The sequence below is a fragment of the Hippocampus comes genome, unplaced genomic scaffold (genome assembly GCF_001891065.2).
Source record: "Hippocampus comes isolate QL1 unplaced genomic scaffold, H_comes_QL1_v1.1 scaffold174, whole genome shotgun sequence".
NCBI classification, from domain to species: Eukaryota; Metazoa; Chordata; class Actinopteri; order Syngnathiformes; family Syngnathidae; genus Hippocampus; species Hippocampus comes.
In genome coordinates, this window is record NW_017805983.1 from 4,044,955 (window position 1) to 4,069,964 (window position 25,010).

Here is a 25,010-nt window from a genome sequence, read left to right on the forward strand (position 1 = left end):
GGATGCCAGACCCGGGCCACTGCAGGACCGTCATTCATTGCGGTATGTGGGCCGAGTGTCGTGCCGTGTCCGCGCCAGAGCCGGGCCAGACCAATTTTGCTGACTGGGTTGTTACTGTTTTATGTCATGTGTTCTGTAAAGTGCTTTGTTATAGCTGCAGCTGTTGTGAAAACACTATATAACTAAACCTGAGTCGAGTTGAGTACTGTATATGCAGCAGGTTGCTAAAAATTGCACAGTTGGCTGCAAACAGTCCTCTGTTGTAGTTTGGACATCCCCGCTCGTCTGACTTACGCCCATTTCTTACCTATGAGGAAATCTGAAGTGCTGTGTTTCTCCAAGAACGTGTGGAGGTGGTACCAGAGCTGCGGAACCCAGTCCAGAACGCAAAGGAGGTCCTCGTGCTGCGACGCGTCATGCTCCTTCTTCTGGTAAGCTTCCATAACTTTACGGTGGAGGTACCTCAGGAGAAAGCCATTGGCTGGCTCCACATTATTAGAGAAAGGAACCATCCTGTGCGGCAGACATCAGAGGTGTGAAGATGTACTCACAGTCTGTTCTCAGGTTTAAAGGGAAGGTCGAGGCAAAAAAATGTCTGCGGTCCCATTGTCTAAAGACGGCATTCTGATTAATATTGCATTTGTGGAAAATTAATTAACCAGTTTTTATCTATCTCAGGTGGCGACCATTTTGTTATTTGCTGTCGACTGAAAATGCAGTGGCAAAATGCCTCGGGGCTCAGCTTGCGAATGTCACATGACCAAACCCAAAAAACAGCTGAGCCATGAGAGTTGTTGAGGAAAAAAAGGCATTTAGATTATTTTTGAAAATCGTTCAGTCCTCGTACTACATCAACTGCGGTCAGCTCTATTTACTACTTTTTCTGTGTCATCCTCCGAGGTAGACAAAAGTATTGAGATCAAGAAAGCAAAGTTTGCGACTCAAGTAAAGTTCAGAAACATGAAAATCGACTCAAGTACAGTCAAGAAGTATCTGTCCTTTTTAATTGACCACCACATTTAACACATTTGAGGGCTTCAGTCATGCACATTCTTCCTGACTTGGTGCTCACCTGAAGCTGAGGTGCAATCCATTGTTAGATGACATCTTCACGGGTTGATTTGTAGTTCCGATGATATAAGGACTGAAACAGCCACACAAAACCTGTTGAACTCACCAATCTTATTTCTTTGGCCAAATGATGTGACTCACCATTTATGATATTTGCAGGTGAGCGCGCCGTTGATGAGCTCGGTGATGGCGGCGCCGTCACTGATGTCGTCGATGATCACGACCAGCGGGAGCTCGCTGCCGCTCTGTCGGTCTATCTGATTGGCTAGATTAGACAGATACAATTGCAGCTCCTGTGGGAGCAAAGAACGGTGAGATGAAGTCCCCTTTCTCGCGTGCGCACTTTGTCCACATTCAACGATGAGCTACCTTTTGCGTCTGCCGGTGCATGTTGAAGGAGACGGCGGTGCCGCGGCCCACGAGGGAGGACTCGCCGTCCGCTTCAGGCAAGTCGCTTTGGCTGCGCTGTAGGAGGTAGTGGGCCAGACGCTGGGCCAAGTAAGTCTTCCCCGTGCCGCTGGGCCCAGAGAACACCAGACGCCGGTGCTTTAGCAGCAGGCTGATATAGTGCAGCATCAGAGGCTTGGGAATCAGAGTCTCGAATACCAGGGAGTCCACGCTTTGTTCTTCAAGACCTGAAGGATAAATATAAAATGGGGTAAGCATTTACGGATACCCATAAGGGAATTAGTAAAATAAAACAATTGCAATGGAAAGTGAAGCCATACTGTGCATGTAAAAATATTACGATAGGAATTGTGATGTCTCCCTCTCGTGGTAAATGAAGAATCATAGAATTACATGTTCAAATTGGCCATCATGTTGAGAATTAAGCCCCACCCCCGTTTTATGTATTTATTTATTTAAATCCTGGACAGTACATTCATTAAGTGCAGCTGGGTTGTATTTAATTTTTCAGTATACGGTACGACAGTTGCATTTAACCTTTTCCAACTTTTAGAACTGTTTGGAACATAAAGGACAAATTGTACTTTTAACTTGCATGCAACACATTTTAATTGAATCATTACCGGGATCTAATTTTTTTCTATATTTAAGCACATGTTTAAATTTCAGGCTGTGCACAATTTAGAAGTGGCCTATCATAAAATATTATTAAATTACCAATTAAATACATTTTTGAAATACATCATCTGCATCATTTTTATATGAACACTTACACTTACGATACTATTGTATTTCAATAATGATCATGATGATGGTATTTGGAGAGCTCAGTATGTTTAAAAATGTGGTACTTGGTGTGCAGAACCAGTGAATTAGAATATTATGAAACGTATGTTTTTTTCAGTTCAAATTTTTAAAAAATCCAAACTATTTCATTATTTTGTAAAAAAAAAAAAGTTTGGTTGGCGAAAATTGGAGTGAAAAAACAAACTAACAAACAAAAAAAAAGGGGCTTGCCTTCTGAAAAGTATTTTCCAATGTATTAATGAATCCATATGATTTTTTTTCAAAACTGACAGAGTGAAATAATTTGTTGTTGAGATGCACCTTGGTTTTTCCTTGAGGCTCGCCCACTAGAGGAATTTGGTACCCACGTAAATCTTTTCCACTTTGGCGACGATAATCATGGGCTACATTTGAGCTCACCTTTCAAGGTAACAAAGATGCGGGGCGGACTGCCGCTGAGACAGCGATAAGGCGACGTGTGAGGTTTGTCTCCTCCTATCACCCTCAGTGCTCCCTGGGTCAGCTCATACATGTGTAGCGAATCACAGTTCAGACCCAAGCTGGCTGTGGGGTCCACTTGAGTTAGGTACTCCTAAGCAAGAAAGACCCAAAATGAGCACGTGAACATTCATCGAATCCCACAACCTGCATGGACTTACTCTGAATGTCTTGGCTATCATGGAGTCGAGATAGGCCCATTCGGTCCTCTCGCCAATCATCACTGATCCCAGGTAATGTTCCTGCTGCTGTTTATGCTCCTACGGAAAGACAGTTGGTGCAAATTCACAACTATTTTTGTGCCTGCAAGAGGTGGAAAGGAAGCCAAGGATTTACCTCAGCTGGATCCGTGAAGCGAACCAGAACCTGTGCACACACCTCCTCCAGCAGAGAAGGTTTACCCAACATGGTGCCTGGAGACATGTCTAAAGACAGAGGAAGAAAACAAACACAACACCTATGAAAGTAACTCTTGGGGCACAGCAACAGGTGCACTTGACCAATTCTATAAGATACAATGCAAGAGATGTATCAAAGCACGCCTTTACAAAGATAACAATGCCTGACTTCATCAAAATCCCAAATGTCATTAGAAAATGACAAACAGGAAACATTTAATCGAGTAAAGGCCGCTCCAAATAGGTCACTTATGTGTGGTTGTCACTTGCCTGGACCTTTACAATCATTCAAACTGAGGCTGAAGGACTTGGTGAGGGACATGGGCTGCCTCAACGAAGTTCCTAAGAAAGAGGCCAACCCTGAAGGCTGTGAGGTGGATGAGGTGGGACCACAGCCCAATGAATGGACCTGACTTCCGATTTTCAGATGATCATTCTCTGCTTTCAGATTCTCCACAGTCGACTGGAATACAAACAAGATTGAAATAAAAGCAGGGGAAAAAAGTTGTCCGGAACTTCTTTCCAGGTCTAGCGAACCTCCATGCTGTCCATGGCGTCTCTGAGTTGCTCCAGCTGATGAGCAGAATTTAAAGCCTCCAGTCGGATGTCTGTTAGCTCTCTCTCTTTCTCCCAGAGTTCTGAGCGCAGCTCCGACACGGCCCTCTCATCACATTCTTCCTCCTCTGTTGTCCCCATGATCCTGGTAGGAATGCAACACACTCGTCAGGGACATTAAAAAAAAAAAAAAAAAAAATTTAACGGGACCGCCCAAATTCGCCATGCTGTCCATGGCGTCTCTGAGTTGCTCCAGCTGATGAGCAGAATTTAAAGCCTCCAGTCGGATGTCTGTTAGCTCTCTCTCTTTCTCCCAGAGTTCTGAGCGCAGCTCCGACACGGCCCTCTCATCACATTCTTCCTCCTCTGTTGTCCCCATGATCCTGGTAGGAATGCAACACACTCGTCAGGGACATTAAAAAAAAAAAAAAAAAAATTTGAAGTGGACCTGCCAATCTCGAGCTGATATTTCAACTCTTACTTCGAGGAGATGTCAGATGTAGAAATTTTGAGGGACGTCGAGAGGTTCTCCCCTGCATCCGCTCCTTCGTGCATCATCTTCGGTGAATTTGGAGCGGAGGAGTCAGGAGTGACAATTTCTTCAATGTCCGAGCAGGTTTTGGGGCCTTTCTTGATGCTGAAGGCCTTGTTGAAAGAGCTTCTCAGCTAGAGAGAAAGAGGACCACGCAGAGACAGTCAAACAAAGAAACTGATGGATGTTTGATTTTACTACTGAGGAATTCAAAGGAAAAACTAATGGCACACCAGCGAGGCACCTCGAGTCAAAGAATCAATCACACAGCTTCTTTAAAAACTGCTTGAAAGTCAGCTTGAGTTAACTCTGTCCATCTGAAATGTCTACACAACCCAAACGTTCAATTTCATTAGCCGTTTTTTATTTTGTATTATATTCATGCGATTCCCTCAAGGGCAAATTCAACTCACACTCTGCTGTATGTTTGTGTTGGAGGCCACACAGTCTAACGCATCACACATGTGAAGGTATGCAAGGAGCGATGTCAGGGTGAAACGTTCACACCGGCAGCCTCTTGAGCTGGGTAGTGGGGTTGGCGCCTTTCTCAGGGGCGCCTCAGCAGTCAGCAAGTAGTCCGGAAACCGACTAGCATCTCTCCAACAATTACATACCATTTGAAATCTTTTTTGGAATATTTCTTGTCCCATCATGACACAGTAGTTTCAAAGCCCAAATCCTTACAATGACTCAATATGCACATTTGATGAATATATATTAAGTGTAATAATGGCAGCCATTCACAGAGAAGCAGGTCAAAGTTAAGAGGGCTCTTATGGGTTGTGTTTAAAAAATAAATAAATAAATAAACAGTGAAAATCAAATTAAACAAATCCTTAAGCAGAGGATGATATTTTGAATCGAAAAGCATAGCTACTTTTGGATACTGCAGTCTGACATGCGCCACGAGAGATTGTGGAGGGACACAATACAGTCATCTCCGGCATATTCGTGGCTCACTAGTCCTGAATTTATTTATTCATGTTTTTTCATGTGAAACCTATCGCCAGCTATAACCTGAAAAACTCACCTATTCACATTTTTGTCCTCTTTCTACAATGTTCGAAGATGCCAAAAGATGCCAGCAACGTCGCGTCAAAAGAGGAAAGGAGTAATGTGTCGAGGAAGTCTGTTGAAGTAATGCATCTCAACTGAGAGAGGAGCTACGCATATTGGGGAGGAGCCAAGTTTAGCCTGGGTTATTAATGGAAGTTACCAATAGTCTTCACTGCATGTGCAATTTCGCTGAATTTTTAATGGTGTAAAATGAGTTTGAAAGGAGATTAAACTGTTTGGGTTCAAGTTTTGGTGTATTAACAGTTTAAGTTGTTACTATAAGCAATTCTAAGCCCCTTTTTTTTTTCCAATGTTCGGAGCAAGACTCAAACAGCGGGGGATTACTGTCAATACACTTACCTCAAAGACCTGAAATAAACCAAAAGAACGACACAAACTGGTCCAACTTCGTCAAGCTGAGCAACGAGAAACAGCGAGAAGCTGTGTACTTTCTTACCCAGCTCTTTTTCTTCTTCTTCTTAGCATCTTGGTCCTTCAAGCTGCCTACACTTGACATACTGGTCAGACTGTTGAGGCTGGAGATGCTTTCACACGAGTTCTGGCGACGAATACGCAACTCTAAGGAAAACAAGGGGAAAAGCAGTCATCATCAGGCAGGTGTTCAAAATGGCAGAGGAAGTCATCGGAATCACTCGGTTGATTTCTCCACCTTTATCGTTGTCTGGGTGGTTTAAGGCTCCGTGTATGACAGCCTGCGCTTCATCATTTTTGGCCTTCAGAGCTTCGATGGTCTCACGCAACTCCATCAACTCGGTGTCCTGCACAGAAAAAAAAAGGATTTCTGTAGCGGAGGAGGAATGTCTGGTGTTTTGATTGTAGGAAAAAAAAAACAAACACAGTGTGAAGCGAGGCTTGATCCTGAAAACGTGACTACTTCAAAGCAACAAAAAGTCAAGCAGCATACAGTGCTGCTTATTGTGTGCTTATGTCATCTATAGTGCACTCTAAACCTGCATCTGACCCATCTCCTCAAGGTTAAAGAGACCGTACTCCTGACTGGGCTGCACAGGTCATCGCGCTGGCACCAACAACAAAAGCTCGTTCTGGAGCAGTCTAGACGGGCCTTTTCAGCGGAAGCAGCAAGGCATGAAACACCGCGAGAAACTCCTCACATTTAAACACACAGTGGACAAGCCCCTCCAGCTCGGATCGCTTCATTCACACTTAATGCGGTAGGAGGGTAGAACAATGTCGGAATGTGATGTGCACACGCAAACTGATCGAGGCTTGACTGAGCTTTTTCTTTCACTGATCCCCTTCTCAGGCTACGTTGATCCCAAGTCACAGTGCAGCCGCGGCGAGGGCCTCAAAGGCGCATTCCTCCTCGCCGCAGGCTGTCATTAAAGTCACCTCGCTGCCCGACGGCAAAGAAGCTGAGTGCGGAGAACACCGGCTCCGTGATGAAATGCAGCTGGGATTCAAGCTTGTGTGTGTGGGTACCTTCTGATCGTGACTTAATGACAGGCTCTGCAGTCGGGTTGTCATCAGGGCAAGACTTTGCTCAAAGGCGGCCACCAGATTGGCCTGTTTGAAAAAAAAAAAAAAAAAAACAAGAATCACAATCCTAATCAGAATACTGCCATCGAGAATTTTCATCTATGACACACTGTAGCTGTTTTGCAAAACACTAAAACCGTCAACCATCATGCCCTCCCTCACGACTAAACAAGGTCATTGTTTCTCATGGTGGCACTATCATGATGCCTGGCTTGGGCATCAACTGATGCTATAGTGTTTTGTCCTACAAGGTTCATCATCTTCTTATGTGATGTGCTTGGATCACTGTGGATTCATCACAGTTATAGCCATTATTTTCAATATATTGACGAGATCCTGAAAGGTGAATGCAGAATTTGCTGTGTGGATGAGTATGTCCATGGTCGATTATTCGATTTCAGTTAATTAGAGTTTATTTGTCAACATTCTCTCTCTCTCTCTCTCTCTCTCTCTCTCTCTCTCTCTCTCTCTCTCTCTCTCTCTCTCTATCTATATATATATATATATATATATATATATATATATATATATACACACAGTATATATATTGAGAGAGAAAGAGAGAGACTAAAGAGATGAAAGAAAAGGTTGTTTTATGGCTAATGCACTCGAGTCAGAAATACTGTACTGACCTACAACACCAAAAGGAATTTGGTGGCTGAACTCAAAACTTCAAGGCAACAAACCTCGATAAATTATTTAAGTTGGGCAATCCAACAAAAAGCAACAACTTGCTTGTTTTGTTGTGCTCACTAACAGTGTTGGCATAAATGTATATTTTAAAGTTGTTCTAATTTGAATAACTGTTTTAGCGCCCAAAAAATACAAGTTGTTTTTTTACAGTGTAAATACTAAACTCAGGTGGCTATGAAATCTCTTGAAAATGTGTGATAGATGGTGGACTTAATTTCACTATTCAAATGGAGTCGGATTCATCTTGAGGGTCACTTACGTTGGCTGACAGCTGAGTGGTCAAGTTTGACACCTTCTCTTGGGAAGACTCCAGTTCTCTCCTCAGCTTCCGGATTTGCTGAAGAGAAAACAGGTTTGCTGAATTTAGCTCATGTTCCACAAACAGAATTTCAATGAGAAGGGTGTTTGGAATGAATGACAGATTTCTTCAGAGAAGGAGAGAAGGAAGGTGACAGAGCAGAGAAAACACCACGCACCTCTCCCTGTATCCTTTCCTCTGCCTTTGGATGCAGTGGGAAGAAAAGTTGAGATGTTAGACGAAGAAGGGACATTCCATGACGGAAGAAAGTGAGGACAGGGAGCGCAAGAAGAAGAAGAAGAAGAAGAAGAAGAAGAAGAAGAAGAAAAAGGAGGGACTAATATGTAGCTACCTGTGACTGAATGGCATTCCCACTCACCGACGAGTAGCTAGACGAGGCGTTGGATGCCAAGGAGATCACAGATCCATGAACTGAACGCACAAAAGCAAGACGATTGGAGAGAGGGTGAGATATTTGAATTTCAAGTGAAATTTTAAGATGAACCTATAAAATGCGCTTTAACCTTTGCAGGCAGTGACCATTTCTGGTATGTGCAATATGTGTGGCTGCATTTGGGCAATTTGGGCCCCCCCCTCGCAGTCACCCAGAGATAATGGGTGGTGGACACCCAAGGGTGGAGGGGGCGTCTTGCACCAGGGACTATTGAAGCTAGAGCTCTGACTGACTAGTATTGAAGTTTACTAGTAAGCTTCTTGTTAGAGAACAGCAGTGCAAAAACAGCGAAACATGCACATTCAATTTTTATTTATTTATTTATTTTTTTTTTTTTTAAAGAAAGGGTCAAATGTCACCTGTAAAGGTTACAACGTATTTTCGGTTTTTGCTGACACCCCCCAAAAACTGAATTTCCACAATTTTTGTAAGTGTTGAACACAAAGATATCATTCTGTTTTCTTACTTTCATCATTCAGCTCCTTGTCCCTGAAGGATCCGGAGCGAACCATTGCTAAACTGCGGGGGCGTTCAGCCAGCGATAACGTGCTTCCAAGCGGAGACGCCCCGTACAGCTCAGTGGACGTGTCTTGTGTGGGGATGCTGTTGGATCGAGTCATCCTTGGAGGTCCACCAAGCGGGTTTGGCGCTGGCAAGGTGCAAGTAGAGGGATGGTCACATCCAAATGCAACAATGGCAATGCTTGACAGTATATGCACTCTCAGTGAGTTTTTATGTTGAGAGGTATTAATGGAATAACTTGATATTGTGGTTTCATAGTTGACTGTGGATTACAACTGGATGGGATCATCTTGAGGACTGTTAGCAATATTTTTCCTACTTGTCTAAGTAAATAAGGTAACTAAATTAATTACAATGAAATTACATCTTGCAACTCTGAAAAAAAAAGCTTTTTGATTACCATTCTAACAATTTCAATCAAAACCGGGCTTTTCTATTGTTACGAAAGCCCAATATTTCATGGAGCTTCTGAGGTCAATCTGGATAGCGCAGGTGGTTGCTGAGTATAAATATGTCTGAATTAAAGTGACTTGACACACCTGCATTGCTAATGGAGGAGCGGGGCAAGGACGTGGGCGAGGACAACACCATTGGAAGAGTGAGTGAGTCAGTCATGCTCAGAATAGTATGAGAGTGTCTCCTCTCTCCTTTCTCCTTTCCATCAAACTCAACTTGGGAGGCACTGCTGAAACTACACGGATAGAGGACAAAGGTAGCGCTAATTGTTTCAAGGTACACCAACATTTGTGAAATGCAGTCAATACATTGAAAAACATCCTTGGTGGTTTTAATTTGCAAACACGCATGTGTGTACATGTATTTGCTTACCTTACACCTTTCTTTGGCAGAGTGTTTCTGTCCCTCTGAGAACTGTGGGGATCAAACAACGACATTATTTCAGCAGGCTGGCAGTACGGAAGACACGGTCAAGCTAGAAGTCAGTTGGATTTAACCAGTAACTATGACTACACTGGGAAAGGGACAACATTGAAACCAGGCCACGAGTGATGATTTAGGGTCATTTCATGTCAAATCACTCATGTGGATGGTCCCCCCCAACACACACATTTCTACAATGATTCAAAGGGAATGTCCCACGCTGGTGTCATATTTCACAATGAAATCCGGTGACGTGCAGCACACACGTCCGCAGAGTGCCAAACCTGTCTTCCTCTGCCTCGATTAAATACACTTAAATCACGTTAGACCACCAGCACTGCAAAAGAAACCTGCTTTTGAGAAGTTGAAAATCGAGTGTACTTTTTGCAAGTCAATTTGCAGATGCGCTGGGGGCTGAGGCAGCAATGCCCAGAGAAATTCACAAACGTGCTAGATTAGTCCATTGCCCAGGCACAAAAACGACAAAGCGCCCACTGTCTAACTGATCCTTTTCTCCCACAATGCCCAAGATTAAATCTCTTTATTGTACACTATATGTGATTACAGAAAGGCAGGATAATGATGACATTTCAAACATAAAGAGTGATATCACTCCTATCTCTTGACACTACCAAAATAGGGCCCTGAATCCCTAATTTTGAATCAATTGGAGCAGGGCTTTGGGAACGAAAGCTCACCAAATCTTTACATTTAAAAAAAAAAGGGGCGCGGCCTCCATGGTTTGAACACTTAGAGCTCAGGAACTATGGGGTTAATCTTCACATAACAGGTATGTTGTGCCATCCCTATCAACAGCTACAGCACGTGTGATTAAAATTAAAATCTGCTTGGTTAAAATTTTCTGATATTTTGTGGGGATGAATTGACATGGAACGCCCCTTTTGAGGTCGTCATTAACCACCTTTGATGACAAACCAGCACATCTCGATTTAATATTTTTTGTTTATATTCGGGGAGTTCCACGGGCAGTTTCACAGGTAATCTCTTGAACACATTACGGAACAGAATAATTATGGTAATGAATACACAGACATGCACGGTGCCTTCATTTAGTTAGTTTAGTCTCACCTTTCTGTCTCTGTCAGAACTTTACTTCCAGAGCTCCAGCCAGCGGGAGGGCCTCTGTCCTCATGTCGACTGTTGTCTCTGGACTCACTCGTGTTGTAGCACCTCACCGACTTTTCCCGGCCCCTCTGCTGCAGCTCTGAAGCTACGCTCATCTGCAAAGGCAGGGACTCCATGCTGCGATGCAGACCAGACATGCGAGGGTAGAGCAAAGGAGAGGTGCTCCTGGCGCTCGCCTCCACCCCGAGAGAAGTAACTTGCCGAGGCCCCAAGCCGATCCCTGAGCTCGAGAAGCAAGCTGAAGAGTTGACATTGAGCAAAGGGGCTGGGCTGGGGGTAAGGCAGGGGCTTGCGGAACTGGCGAGTTCTTGAAGCTTTGAGTAAGGAGGAATCTTTGGAGGCAGGGAGTCCTGAGCCTCAATGACCTCCAGGTTGCTGGAGTTCATCTTGTCCATATGGGAAACTGACGGAGGTTTCGTCAGGCTGCGTGAGCCGGAAAGCCTATATACAGAGAACAAAAATAAATGGTCATATTTTCAGAGAACTGGATCACAATTTGCTCACAGATTTACTGTACTTATTTGGTTTGCAAATAAGAGGCATAGTTGAGTGGATCACAAAGCTTTTCAAAACAGGTGGACAGGATCATTGTGCTTTCTGCCATATGGAGGAATATTTTATCTGTCACTACAGATTGCTGGCATAGCTAGATGAGAATATACACATTATATGTACGAAATAAATAAAACCGGTCAGCAAATCTTGATCAAATATTGAAATCAGATGCGGGTAAACGTTTTTAATTCAGTTCTTTGTGCTGATTCAGAATTTTCCCTGTTCTTTTTTTTTTAATCTATAGCGCTTAATAGTAAAATAACAATAATATCATCTGTAATATTTTCATATATTTATTAATATTCATGAATTCAGGGTTACATTCACCAACAGGTAGATTTATTTTTTGAAATGTCATAGCTATGAATAACAACAAATGGTAAAATCCGTACTGTGCAAGCTTTTCTCGGTTAAATTTCAAAACCAAATATTAAAACCATCTCAAAAAGTGAGGAAAACCGCTAGGAAAAAAAGGAAAATACATTTTGGGACAGAACCAGCTTGGATTAACCCTTTCATGAACCCTGTTAACCTGATAACATAATAAGTTGTCCCTGAAAGGGTTAAAAGTTGTTGTTGACCGGTGTAATTTTTACCACTGAAATGAAATTGGACCATTTCCCAAACACCTGTCGTAGAAGAGTGGTTGGGAATCAGTGGTAGAGAATAAAAAGCACCTCACGCACCGGTGTGTGTTCGATGATGGGAGATCTTTGCACTTGCTACTGGGAGCTCTGAGCCCCTGCAGCCTCCCTCCGTTCTCTGCAGCAGTCTGTGCTCGACTGCCCTTCAGAGGGCCACCTCCACACTCCGAGTCCGACACGACAGCTTTAGCTTTGGCTCGCTCCTTCTCCTTCTCTCTGTCCGTCTGATTGACAGGACTCGGGATCCCCCGACCGCCCGTTTTACTTAGTCCTACTGTCCCAGGAGTAAGTCCGGGCTGCTCTTTGAGCCTCGGGCCCTGGAGGGCCGTGCCAGAGAATTTGGATATCCCGGAGCCTACGTCCACGGTGCTGCTTACCGGACGTGCCGAGCTCGGCCGGGTTAGAGTCAAGGTACTTGTCTTGGCCGGGCGGGGCAAAGAGCGGTACTGAAGGGACGTCCTAGCATTTGGAGACAAAAATCCACTCGGGTCACTGTTGGAGACATCCAGACTTGTCTTACATCCACCTGCTGCTGGTTTGACTGGAATACCAGATGTCTTGGGAATGTTGCCACCTGCACTCACAGCAGGTGAACTGGTATTATTTTGGGTGGGCTTTTTGAAACCAAAGTTCCCTCCTGTAGACGGTTTGGCAAGACCTGATGGAGGTTTACGTTGCTCGCAAGAACCAGTCCCATTGCGCTGGTCTTTCCCGGCATCAGAAGAAGAGCGCTGTAGACTACAGTTTTTCACGGCTAATCGAGATTTATCTGTTGGCTTTCCATCTGTCTTCACTGTACCTAGAGGGAGAAAAAAAGAAAGACAATGCCTATAAAATGTCTCTCAAGCCGAATAAGCCCAAGCAAACCATATGAAGATGTTTTATCTGAACACCTACAAGTCTGTCTACTGATGAAACCAAAGCCCCGCCTGAGCAGACAGACGACGCATCGGCATGACTCACAGCCAGCTTCAGCTTTGCTTATCGTACACTTACTCCTCTTTTCCATTCTGATCAACTTAAAAAAAAAAAAAAGTTTTCTCTTGCTTTCCTGTCATGTGAATGTGCGTCTGTGTGTGTGTCACAGCTGCGGTCATCTGGATGTGGAAAACTGCTGTTCACATTAGCAAAGCGTGTCTGCGGCCACCAAAGTCCATGGAACACTGTGAAACGAAACCGCTTTGTTGTTGACACGAAAGCTGAAGGCAAGTTACTCTGCACACGATTCAGCCCCACATGTGTCCCTATTGGCAAATTAGTGAGACTAACATGAAAGTGATTATGGGGAAAATATGTTTAGGAGTCAGTGACAGAACTACACACTCGTGAGCATTGGCCACACTAGTGAACACTCACAATACTCATGCTTTTAATTTTGTATGCAATGGGAGTTGTTATAGAGGTTTATATACAAGACATTAACACACTCAAAGAACTGTTGTTGAATGAGACCCACCGGCGTGCAGCCGTGGGCCATCTGGAGTCACTTAATGGTATTTTAACCCCCCCCCCCCCCACACACACACACACACACACACACACACACACACACACACACACACACACACACTTCCCAGTTATTGGCGCTCCTAGCAATATGGCTCATCAGGTTTTTCAATTCTTTTATGAATGAATGTAAAAATTGGCTTTATGTGCTGTAGAGTCACAATTGTAATCTATTGTACGACCACTGGGTTACACTTGCTGTAAGAGGAATATATATACATTTTGAGATGAATTAAAGTCAGGTTTATTGGCACCAGCGATGGGCACAGTACACACAACTTAATAAGAAAACACGCTTATGAAAAAAGGGAGTATTACATTATTACTTGCAGCAGTCTTTCCTGTGTACCTGGTGTTATACATTGATCTGCTTAACAAGCAGAAATCGCTCAAAAGTAACAGTGACAGTTTGTGCCACACACGAGTTGAATACCTATTACGGTTGTTAATCTTGTACTTGGTTATTCTACAAAAACTAACTCATTAGACAATAAGACAGGGAGACTAATGAGGACACTATTGCTTTTTGGGAATATTTCCTTTTTAAACATCGCAAAATCCACTTTGAAACACTATATTTACCAGGTTGGGCATTTATGTGTTCCCGATCGTACTCTGGAGAGAAAATAGCTGAAGGGAAAATAATGACTGTGATTAAATCATCAAGTGCTGGCAGCCAAATAGCGCCCAATCAATTCCACCAAATCGTCCAGAATCTTAATACATTTTTCTTGTCTTATTCTGAGAATAATGACAACAGGCATTAAAGCTTGTTTAAAATCTGGAATAAATCTGAATTATTCATAACGATCGTGACAGTGCCAGCCACACACTGTACATAATAAGCTGGTACACAACTTTGCAGATGGTCAGCTCAGTTCATGGTTATTCAATCACAGGAGAGAGAAAGAACTGTTTATAGAGCCATTGCTGATGTAGACTGGCACACACCACCATGGCTAATATCCTGTCATATGATTGTGTGTGTAGGGTGTGCATGCGCGTGCCCTAACATAACAAACAGAACAAAGATGGCACGCTTGAGAAGGAGCTGCACAATCCCCAGCATTGTCCGACTTTTATGCAAACTGAGTGTGTTCATCTTTACAGTAGCATGATGGGTGACACTTTTTACGCTTGGCAATATTTCAAATGTTCCATGCATTTATTTTGGAACAGTTCAATAGCAAGCTCACAAATTAAAGGAAAGGAAATGGGAAGAATTAAAAAAAAAAAAAAATGTTTTTCAGTGCGTGCGTGCGTGCGTGCGTGTGTGGTTGGCTGGCTGGCTGGCAGGAAGGGAGTGGGTGGCAATGGGCGTTTGATACACGGCACCACTCACTAAAGGCCCAGAGGGTGGGCTGCAGCTGTGGGCGAATGTGTGCACACAAAGGCAGCGAGTGTGTCTGTCACTAAGTGTGGGAGTGAGACAGAGAATACTAAGGTCAGAACATGTGTCAGTGTGCCGCTTATTTATCACCTTATTGAAAAATCACGCAAAACGGAGCACCTCAAGGAGTGCAACTGTGACCTCACCTGCTACTTTCAGCCCACTCTGAGGTGCGTGCGTGATGGGAGAGGTGACTCCCACCGGTGGGTTTCTTCCCTTCTTCAAGGCATGTGAGCCATGACCCAGCGTCTGAGGTTTCTTCAGTTCACCCTTTCCTCCTTCATGACCGTCCACCAGCGGCCTCGATTTTTTCCATTTATTGTCTGACTCGGACTTGAGGCTTCCTGTATCGTAGGTGCTGCTTCCCAGATTCTTCCGGCTGGGTTTGGAATTGTCACTGTCCCACGAAAGTCCACTCTCCACCAGAGACCTTTTCTCTGCATCTGTGCGCATCTAGAAAGACGTAGACTGTATTAACAAATATTTACATCAAAAGCGAGACATGATTGTGTGGCTACACTGAAAAAGGTTTTTGTCCAATTTGGGTGCACGAAACAAAATCGTCTGGATTCAGAAACATTCTTTCAGTAGACAATATGTACTTCAAAAATGGATCTGGATCCAGAATGATTTCATTTTGTGTAACCACTTGATGAAATAAAACTGAGTAAATTCAACACACCATTTTTTTTTCAGTGTATATTGCCAAAATAGTGTGACTCTCAACCGGGATGCTATGAAATATTAAGTGTGCCGTTGGACTAAATCCAATGAGAGTAAATCTGTCTGAATATTGCCATTAACTAATTCCAAGCATATCTATTTTAATCTAATTATGCCACCATCATATTGGGACAGGCAGAACATTAAAATGCTTCTTAATTAGATGGCAGAAGATGCAATAAGCCTCCATATTCCAATGCTGCCATTCATACCGTCGTAGTGTCCTGATTTGTGCTTGATTGGACGGGCCCAGATTTCACAATGAGAAAGTCCATTTGTGAGATCTGCGTGATTTCAGTATTTTTGTTTGGTGGTGTAACATGAGATTTTTCTTATGCAAAATGGGTGCCAGTGATGTCGGGAAAGGCTGCCCTTAATGACTGCAATAGTCTTATTACTCCATTTGTGACTGAAACGCAGCTTAAGTATGCCGCGGTTAACTATAATGACATAATGGTCGCGCTCATCTGCTTTCACAGCTTCAAGGGATTCACGGCAGCTTGAGAAAAACAGAAAACACTGACAGAGTAGAATTGATAAATTTTTAGTTTTGAGAAAATGGCACCAAGTTCAACTTTGCTTTCTTTAGAGCAGACCAAAATCTCTTGAGCAAAATCTTATTTTTCAAAACAAAAACCTGAATCACAACCACATGGCGTTGGAACAGGGGTGTGTAGACTTTTTATATTCGCTGCATGTTAGAAAAACATCCGGGTAGAAATTGATACTGAAGCAAAGACAGGCATTTTCCAAAGTCACAAATGTGCTCCATGTATCTGAAAACAACCTCAGGCAGCAGAAAGCTCCCCGGGCAGCAGGTGTCATTTATAACGGATGCGTGGTCGTACTTCTGGTTTAACAAGTCGGGTGGCAATCAACCTTACAACGATAAGAAACATGAAGCACAGGTTTGCCTGCTCACCATGACAGTTCATGTTAAGACAAGAGAGGTCACCCAAGGATGGAAATGTCCGGTTTCCAATGAGTGCTCACATTCACACGCTCTGCATCTGACAAAGCGCTGTAGGTGTTGTTTGCATGCGTGCGTGAGTGTCTGTGACAGTTCAAACAGATGCAACCGGCTGCTCTTACATGGACTCAGTCTGGAATCCTGTTTTTATTAAAAAGCACTAGACCCCACGGGAAGACAGAAGTAATGTGCGCGCGCGCGTGCGCGCACACACACACACACACACACACACACACACACACACACACACACACACACACACACACACACACACACACACCAACACATAAAAACCCACACACCCCCTCACACACACACACTCACACACACACACACACACACACACACACACACACACACACACACACACACACACACACATCCTAACGTAGAAATCCGCAAATCCGCCTTTTCTGTCAATAGAGCTCCTATTTTCCTTTAAATATAATTGCCATGACCTCGTATCCCTCCACCCTTTGTCCCACTTTCTTCAATTTCTTTCCCCTTATCCTGTCGGCTGTGCGGAACGACAAAGTTCAGTTAGAGATTCAAAACACATTTTACAGACAAAACAAATGGGGATCGTTGAAGAGACGCGTCATCTTAGAATACAGGCAGTTGTGTTTCTATCAGACAATATGGGGCACATGATGATGGGATGCTCGGTTGCCATGGTACAGGTGCCATAGGGGGCAATGGTTTCCATGACTCTAGCAACGAGGCATGGAGGGAGACGCCCTGTAGGTTCTTCTGGCTCACTGGCCCGGATGCTGTACCGCAGATGGCCCCTTGTTTGTGTGTGAGTCCGAGACCCGTCCTTCACGTACAGTGCAAGACAAAGAGCCGCACTCTCAGCATCCCTGCAGTACTGTTGCTATGGTTACACCAATTCTTGTTCTCCTGTGCTTCATTCTAGCTCCCTCCTACTACAGCTCTCCACACAGTGGAGGTGTAACCCACATCACACAATGGCAGTATTAGCGGGAGAAGGATTAAGTCCTATCACATCCCTACTGCAGCTTCTGAACACCACAGTGGATTTCGGTGACTGGCTATTTTGTAGTTTGCAGAGAGGTCTACAACAGCATCACACTGAAAAGAGTTTCTAATCGTTTGCATACCACATCTTGGAAATATTAATATTATATCAATTGATACTTACAGTGGTGCATGTTGACTGTGCCAATCTAAACTGAGCATAACCGCATTACCTTTCAGCACACTGCAATTACACCACTGGCCGAATTGGACGGAATGCGTCAGAGGCGCAAAAATCATTCCGTGCAATTGTCAAATGATATAAGTGACAGTCCAATCCTGCCCAAAATTGGTGTGCAACACATTAACCACCACAGATGAGTGTGTGCGCAGAATGCTTAATGAGGCTTTGTGTCTGAGCTCTGCTACCTGCTGCTGCTTCTGCGAAGAAGTGGGTGTCCAGTAAGTACATGCGCCAAGTGCATCAAGCATTAATCAGCACTTCGGCGGATTAACACCTTCAGCAATACTAACAAAGAGATAGACTGTGTGAGTGTGTGAGTGCGTGCGTGTGTATTCGAGCGTCAGCATGCAACACGTACTACAATGGCTGAGTTTCTGCGGGAGCCAATAGGGGTGGTCGGAAGTGAGTTGAGGGTGGGGCTTGTGATGAACTCCTCGGAACTCAGATTGTCGGAGCCGTCGCTCAGGCCGCTGCTGATGGAGCTGCTCTCATCCCAGCTAGAAGAAAGAAAAGGCTGGTCAGGGGATGTCGATATTTGCGTGTAGCTTTCTCGTTCTTAAAAATATGTTCCTGTTACATTCGGCGGACATGTCCTATCTAGGGTACATCATTGAACGACCTTTGACATCACTGTATAGTTCAACCTCACTGATTCCCGATTCACCATTGGCAAACCTGTAAAACTGAACCTTTTGCTGAATCTCAGCAATCTGAATAATTTGATGCTCTTTCATCATCTGGCCAGGTGGTGGTGTGCTTTGATGAAGCTCAGTTTAGCTTTTCAGAATCTAAATACTGAACGTGGATTGCCTTTTTTTTTTTTTTTTTTAAACGCATGAATTGCTTTATTACAGAATTGAGGCCCAGGCATAGACAAACAAAATACCCAATATAAAAGAGAAAATAAGATACAGATATACCCCTGCACCAAGGTAGTCATATAAGAAAAAGAAACAAACAACTAAATACTAAAATGCATCATATAGGCAGCCGTACTATCAACAAACTGTTTTAAGCTTAGCTAATGCGAAAATTTGCTTTCCCGCATTTTGAACAATTTAATAAGAGTCTACAGAAGTAGTTGGCCTTTGTATTGTCCCCCAAGTGGTTTGGAGCAATTTGCTTGCTTTGTTGTGCTAAATAACATTCTTGCCAAGCTTTGCAAGCTCAGCTACACCAGAAACTCACTTGGCTCAATGTCTTCCAATTTGTCTTTGATGAAAAATTCACAGACATTGCGGCTCACTGTTCTGCAGACACACAGCATCCAACTTTCACCCTGCTAGCACTGCAGACAAGGCCACACTTAAAGTCAAAATAATCTCGGCCTACGTGCATAAAAATAGCACAAAAGAACATATACATGAGTGCTGTATATGCTCACTATTGCATCCACAATTACCGGCACTGTGCTAGGACAACTGTTTGCTTCCTCTCCAAATCAACTGCTGCCACAATGTTGACATGAGCAGGATGAAAAAAAAAAAAAATCCGTCACGCACTTCAAAATGGTGATTGCAAAGATGAAGAGCAAAAAAATAGATACACAATAAAGTGCAGCATGGTATATGGAGAACTGTCTGCTTGGTTACATAAAGTGGGTCACATTTCGGTGGACGTGCCCTCATTTGCGTCATTAGGTTAGATTGCTCTTATAGTAAAGAGTGGGGGTGGCCTAATAAGGTCATGGATATACAGTACTGTAATACAAGGGAAGATGGGGGGGAGTAGAGTGCCTTCCGGTTGAGTGCCTGTATGGGTCACCCCACAGCCTGGGGGTGCTTGATGACAACCATCGGGAGAAAAAGGGGCAAAGCATGTCCTGTCTGGCCTGCGAATATCTTTGACCCAAAAAGAGTAGACAGGATTTCTAATCTGAAAGTGTTGTTACGTTACCTATTTTTGCCATCATTGCTAACATTGCGCAGTAGCATAAATTCACACACAATTTTGGAAGGAATAGCTCTTTCCAAATTCCAAGTAGTATGGGGTTTTGGATTGCTGTATTTGCTTGTTGAATGATGGTGTCATCGTCTGTTTCCAGTTTAGGTTGCGCCAGACTTCTTGAGCGAGGAACTGAAGTCGCTTCTCTTCATGTTGTGCTGTTCGTGCCAAAGTCCCCACTGTGCGATACAGTATTACTGTTGAACGACCCTCAGAGTCTTTCCCAAGACATGAATATGTCATTCTTTCCTCATTGGACACCCTCGCTGCTGGAGGATAAACCTCCAGGAGGGCTGTGCAGCTGTGGTTCATCAACACTCCGACACCAGCGCCAGATGTATGAAGCAATCCATGTTTATTCAGAGCAAACAGACAAACACTGACTGAGCTGGGTTGTGCCACTCAACTGAACTCGGAGACAAAGTCAAACAACGCAGGCACCGCCAGGATAATATGGATGAGCAATTAACGACTAAACCAAAAACATTATGTGCGTGATAACTGGTAAATCCCCTTCCCTTACTGTGAGCTAAAGGGGGGGATCTGAGAGCCGAATCTAAAGTTACTTAATAATATGACTTCAGTAAAAGTAGTCCTCCAAATAATGACTTGGATCAGAGTAGGTGTTCAGTGAAAAAAACTAAGTACAGAGTAACTGGTGAGTAAATTCTGCTTCATTTTTTTTTGTAATCAGAGCACGTCAAGGAGACGAAAATGTATAGTAGGAATATACATGTTTAAATATTTTCCAACTATAGTACTTTAATAAAAACAATTATAAATTAAATCCTGCTAAAATAATAAAAAATGAATCCATTTCGGCCACAAGAAATGGTCTGAAATTAATTTCCTTTGTTTACAGCACAAGTTTGAAATTAAGTTCTTGTGGGCTGAAATGAGGACATTTTTAGGCAGACAGATGGCGCCACGTCGACCTTGTGTGCGATCATGTGACTGCCTGATTTGTTTGGTGAAATAAATTCAAATCTCACGAGTGGCTCTGTGGCTCCGTGGGATTGGCGGAACAGAGTCAAGTGACACCGGCAGGTTCTCCCTGACAAACCAAAAAAAGTACAGTAGTGCACACAAGCAATAAATGATAGATTTTTTTCAAAAAATGAGCAAGCAGAATGACGTTCAATGTGAACGTAGTACAATTTATCAAAAAAGTGACTGAAGTAAATGGAGCGAATGGAGTTACTACTCACCTGTGCTGTTATGCTTTTACTGTGCAATACACATTTTACCTTGTTTGTTTTGCGCACACATATGTAGAGCATCTTTGGCAATAAAACCAGGAGACAAGTGTATTTTTAAAAGTATTATTGTGATTTTACATTACCGTACATATGATACAATTTAGTTTGAACCAGGCTGCATCAATGAAACAAAAATATACCAGAATTTGATTGTTGACATAAGTTCAGCGACGTGCACAAAGCATCAGCAGTTGCACAGACCTGAAGTACGGAAGAAGTGCCTTCACCTTTGATCTGCACAAAAGAATTCTAATCCGTTTTCCATACGACACTCTTCTTCACTCCGTGAGCCGAAAACGGGAAACTCAACAAAATCCGTACACGATAAACATCTTATGCTTCCTATGACTGGACTTTTTGTGACATGCTGTAAAGGAATTTCATTTTCCTGCCAAGAGCTGATATCAATCCATAACTGCCAACAAGCAGCAGCCAGCTCTACCAAAAAAGATCACTGCTGCAAGACGCGACAAAAGCACATCGAAAGCACGAGCATGCTCGAAAAAGAAGAAGAAAAAAAATTATGGCTGAGAGAAAAAGTTTTAAAAGGCAAACCTAAAAATAGAAAAAGTGCAATGACTTGTGCTCTTGATGACACATGGGGAACTTTCTCATCTTCTCCGGATGCTTCCACTGAAGTGAACTGTTATCGTATGTTGTCTGCCGACATATTTGCGGGCTATTTCAGTTCTATCCGCTGCTGAAAGTTCAAAGCACTGCAAAATTCGATGCTAATTAGCGTTAGCATTAAGCTAGAAGTGCCTTTCTTTGGATAATTTGGCTGTTTTAAAGACACAAGGTGCAACTCTGTTTTAAATGTAGTTTGACAGTCAACCTCAAGTGGGAGTGGCATTAAATAGCTTGAAGCCTCTTTTTGATGAATTGTTCACAACCGGTATTTGCGAACAACGGCTCGTTTCTCAGAAAGCTAATAAACCGGGTCACTCGAATGTCAAGGCGCCACAGTACTTCAAGGAAAATCCCTTCGCAATGCCATGCAGAGATGGGCTTAACAACACTGCATGCATGAAACCATTTAACAAGAACATTAAAGTGTCAACCCAAGCCATTAACAAGGATGCTAATTAATCCCAAACGGCTTTAGGCTGCCAAGGAGTTCACACTTGTGTCTCAAGGTGGCAACAACGTTACCTTGTTCTGTTGGATTGGAATTGTTAGAATAACATTTAACATTTACTGCAAATTATCTTTAACTACGCATGTGGCAGGCTGTTAGGGAGGCCATGGCTGCAGAGAAACACTGTCATGAACAATGATTCAAAGTGGAGCTGTCCAGGTTGTAAATCGAAACTAAACACCCTTTCTCTGACGGAATTTGACTTCACTTTCATTAGCATGATGACGGTTGCTGTTGGCTGACGAAAAGACGTTAAATAATGAAGGCAGCAAGTCTTTTCGGTTGAATCTTTTGACATATATTTGCCATTTACTTTCCCATGAAAGCTTGATTTGATTTCAGCTGTACATACTGGCAAAAGTGACGACTGAGGATTGCTTGAAATGGTTTTGCTGCGTTTCCAATTTTGCAGATTAATGGCCAACAGTTGTTCCTGTCTGCACAGAGGACAGATAGACTCACCATATTCTTTGTTTGAGTATTTGTTCAACTAAATAGTTTTCTTTCATTGACAAGCCTCTTTATTCCTCCACAATACAAGCCGTTAAGATAATTACTTATCGCGGTGTGCATGGTAGGTTATTTTTTTTTTCAGTTGATTGTGAGAGAGCTGTCTACACTGTTCTCCGTCATCGCTCCGAAATTTCATGATGTCTTGAAACGAAGTGCAGTGAGCCAAACAGCTGGGCCTGCAATGATTTGTGGCATAAGTTCTTGCTGAAAGTTAGACTTTTCCTATCTGTACTAATCATGCGCCTGGTAGCAGTTGATAAGCAGTTTCAACTAAATGAATGAATACATTAGAAAATTGGTCTTTGCCTTTTGTTACAGTTGCTATGTTCATAACAAAAGACACCATCAGACCCCCCTCCCCCACAAACAAAATAGAAAAAAAGAAAGTAACATTGCTATAAAAACACTCTGCATCCCTTGCAGAGCACCAACAGTGTTAAATGGCAAATAGGGACGCCGCCTGTGCATCCTGCTATGATTTAAAAAGCTTGTGCCTATATACAGTTAAATCAGTCCCCTCCAAAATGTCTGAATGTGCAAATGCATGGAAAGACTCGTGGGCACGTCGACAGTGGACAGGAAAGTTCCATTCCTGATGAAATCCACAGTGTCACATGGCCTAACCCAAAATGGCTAAATCAGAAGGCTTCCTGGTTGCACTGATGCCTTTTCAATCAAATGGAAAAAGGGCACTGCCAGATTGGCACCGACCAACCGACTGAGACGCAAAGGGCAGCTGCTGAAGTCACTCAATTTTCAGAAAAGCTGCTGCTGTATGATCCAAGCACTGTTTATTGTAATGACAGATAATCTTATACAACATACAAATATACAGTGTTGCCATTTACCTGTTTATGCCGAGAGAGTCTGTACATTCAAATGGGGTGCACAGATGGCGAACAACATGAGATCTTGGACCACCTCAGCTGGTATCGCCAGGAAACAGACACACTGATCTGTGTAGTGCTTGTGTATGGGCGTGACACACAATCCTGTTCAGCTTTTTTTTTTTTTTTTTACTATTATTTCAATCATATTTGGAATGAGATGAGACACTATTGAAAAAGCTCTCCATTTTGTATAGCATACAGCATACTGTTTTTTGGAATTTGCTTTTCAGTCAATAAAATAGCATGCTATTAAATTGTACGTTTTAAGCACATTCAGTAATGACATAATTAAATAGAATGCAAAGACTTGACAAGTTGTCACATTCTTCACATTAATTCAATGGACATTGTGCTGATCCTTCCAGTGTGCATGGCTTGACCAACTGGGGGCAGTGTAAAACAGACAGACCCACACAAAAAGAAGTGTTTCATAGCTGACACAGGAAGGCACAGTAACCGTCCTTTTCCACACAAGTAAAATCATATAAATGTGAATAACTTTAATTAGTCCCGAATGGGAACATCGGCATTATTCTTGTGAGTTTGGGCCTTACCCGTAAACGTCACATGACTAAACCGGAAAACAGCTTCGATGGACTTCCTGTGTAATTATACTCCTGTAACTACGAATGACATGATGGTTTCAATTCGAACTTGCTAGAATTTAGTTTTCCTTATCACTGGGATATTCAGACAATATTAAATGCATGTATATAATTTATTAATAACTATATACCAATGTGATATGATGTAGGTAAAAATGAATGAAGCCTAAACATCACTTTGACCATGTTTGGTAGCACTTGAAGGGTCAAACAAGGCACTTCTTGTGTCAAACAAAATACATTGGAGTCATTTTACATTTCTACTGGTCAGTGGCGGGCCGTGCATTTCAACCTTAGGCCTTCAGTGACGTCACATACATACACAATATAGGCTCGTCAAGCAGCACTTAATTTCAGGAGCATTTAAAACCATCAAGTATGCATTCACAATTAAGAGCAGGAAACTAAATTTACAGATAGTCGAAAATAAAAAGATGATTTAAAAATACGAAATAAAATGCCACCCAAATTACGTTGTGTGATCTTCAACAAGTCTGTCCAATAAATTGCGCAGTGTCGCAGTTTCATATAAGACACCAACCAAACAATAACAAAACAAACTATTCTTTGAAAATAAACAGATCATTCGCATTTTGAAAATCGGCGATACAACAGCAAATAACTGACATAACTGACTAACTAATAACTGACAAACAGCTGAGATTGAACGAACTTTCGTGCACGAAGGTGACTACAATGCGCCATTATAAATTGCAGGTGAACCACGACCTTAACTTCTTCGGTGGTAGATGTTAGAATTGGAGATTCGGCAGTAGATACGTCTGTACTATCGAGAGCCGATGCGGCAGTCACAGAAGATGTCAGGATGAACATGTC

At 42.9% G+C, this 25,010-nt stretch overlaps 1 protein-coding gene across 1 annotated transcript in view; it reads right to left on the minus strand.

The window, feature by feature from the left end:
• nav1a (neuron navigator 1a) overlaps nt 1-25,010 on the minus strand; it is a 79,235-nt gene that overhangs the window by 5,766 nt on the left and 48,459 nt on the right. The window contains exons 8-30 of the mRNA XM_019890889.1: nt 18,183-18,321; nt 15,056-15,362; nt 12,056-12,812; nt 10,758-11,255; nt 9,618-9,659; nt 9,329-9,480; nt 8,734-8,916; nt 8,193-8,245; nt 7,992-8,015; nt 7,775-7,852; nt 6,766-6,849; nt 5,975-6,083; nt 5,762-5,883; nt 4,198-4,382; nt 3,699-3,861; nt 3,432-3,624; nt 3,100-3,188; nt 2,925-3,023; nt 2,686-2,857; nt 1,441-1,706; nt 1,213-1,364; nt 1,073-1,144; nt 308-513 (exon numbers count right to left, since the gene is read on the minus strand). Coding sequence (XP_019746448.1) covers nt 308-513; nt 1,073-1,144; nt 1,213-1,364; nt 1,441-1,706; nt 2,686-2,857; nt 2,925-3,023; nt 3,100-3,188; nt 3,432-3,624; nt 3,699-3,861; nt 4,198-4,382; nt 5,762-5,883; nt 5,975-6,083; nt 6,766-6,849; nt 7,775-7,852; nt 7,992-8,015; nt 8,193-8,245; nt 8,734-8,916; nt 9,329-9,480; nt 9,618-9,659; nt 10,758-11,255; nt 12,056-12,812; nt 15,056-15,362; nt 18,183-18,321 — 4,145 coding nt within the window. The remainder of the gene's footprint in view (nt 1-307; nt 514-1,072; nt 1,145-1,212; nt 1,365-1,440; nt 1,707-2,685; nt 2,858-2,924; nt 3,024-3,099; nt 3,189-3,431; nt 3,625-3,698; nt 3,862-4,197; nt 4,383-5,761; nt 5,884-5,974; nt 6,084-6,765; nt 6,850-7,774; nt 7,853-7,991; nt 8,016-8,192; nt 8,246-8,733; nt 8,917-9,328; nt 9,481-9,617; nt 9,660-10,757; nt 11,256-12,055; nt 12,813-15,055; nt 15,363-18,182; nt 18,322-25,010) is intronic.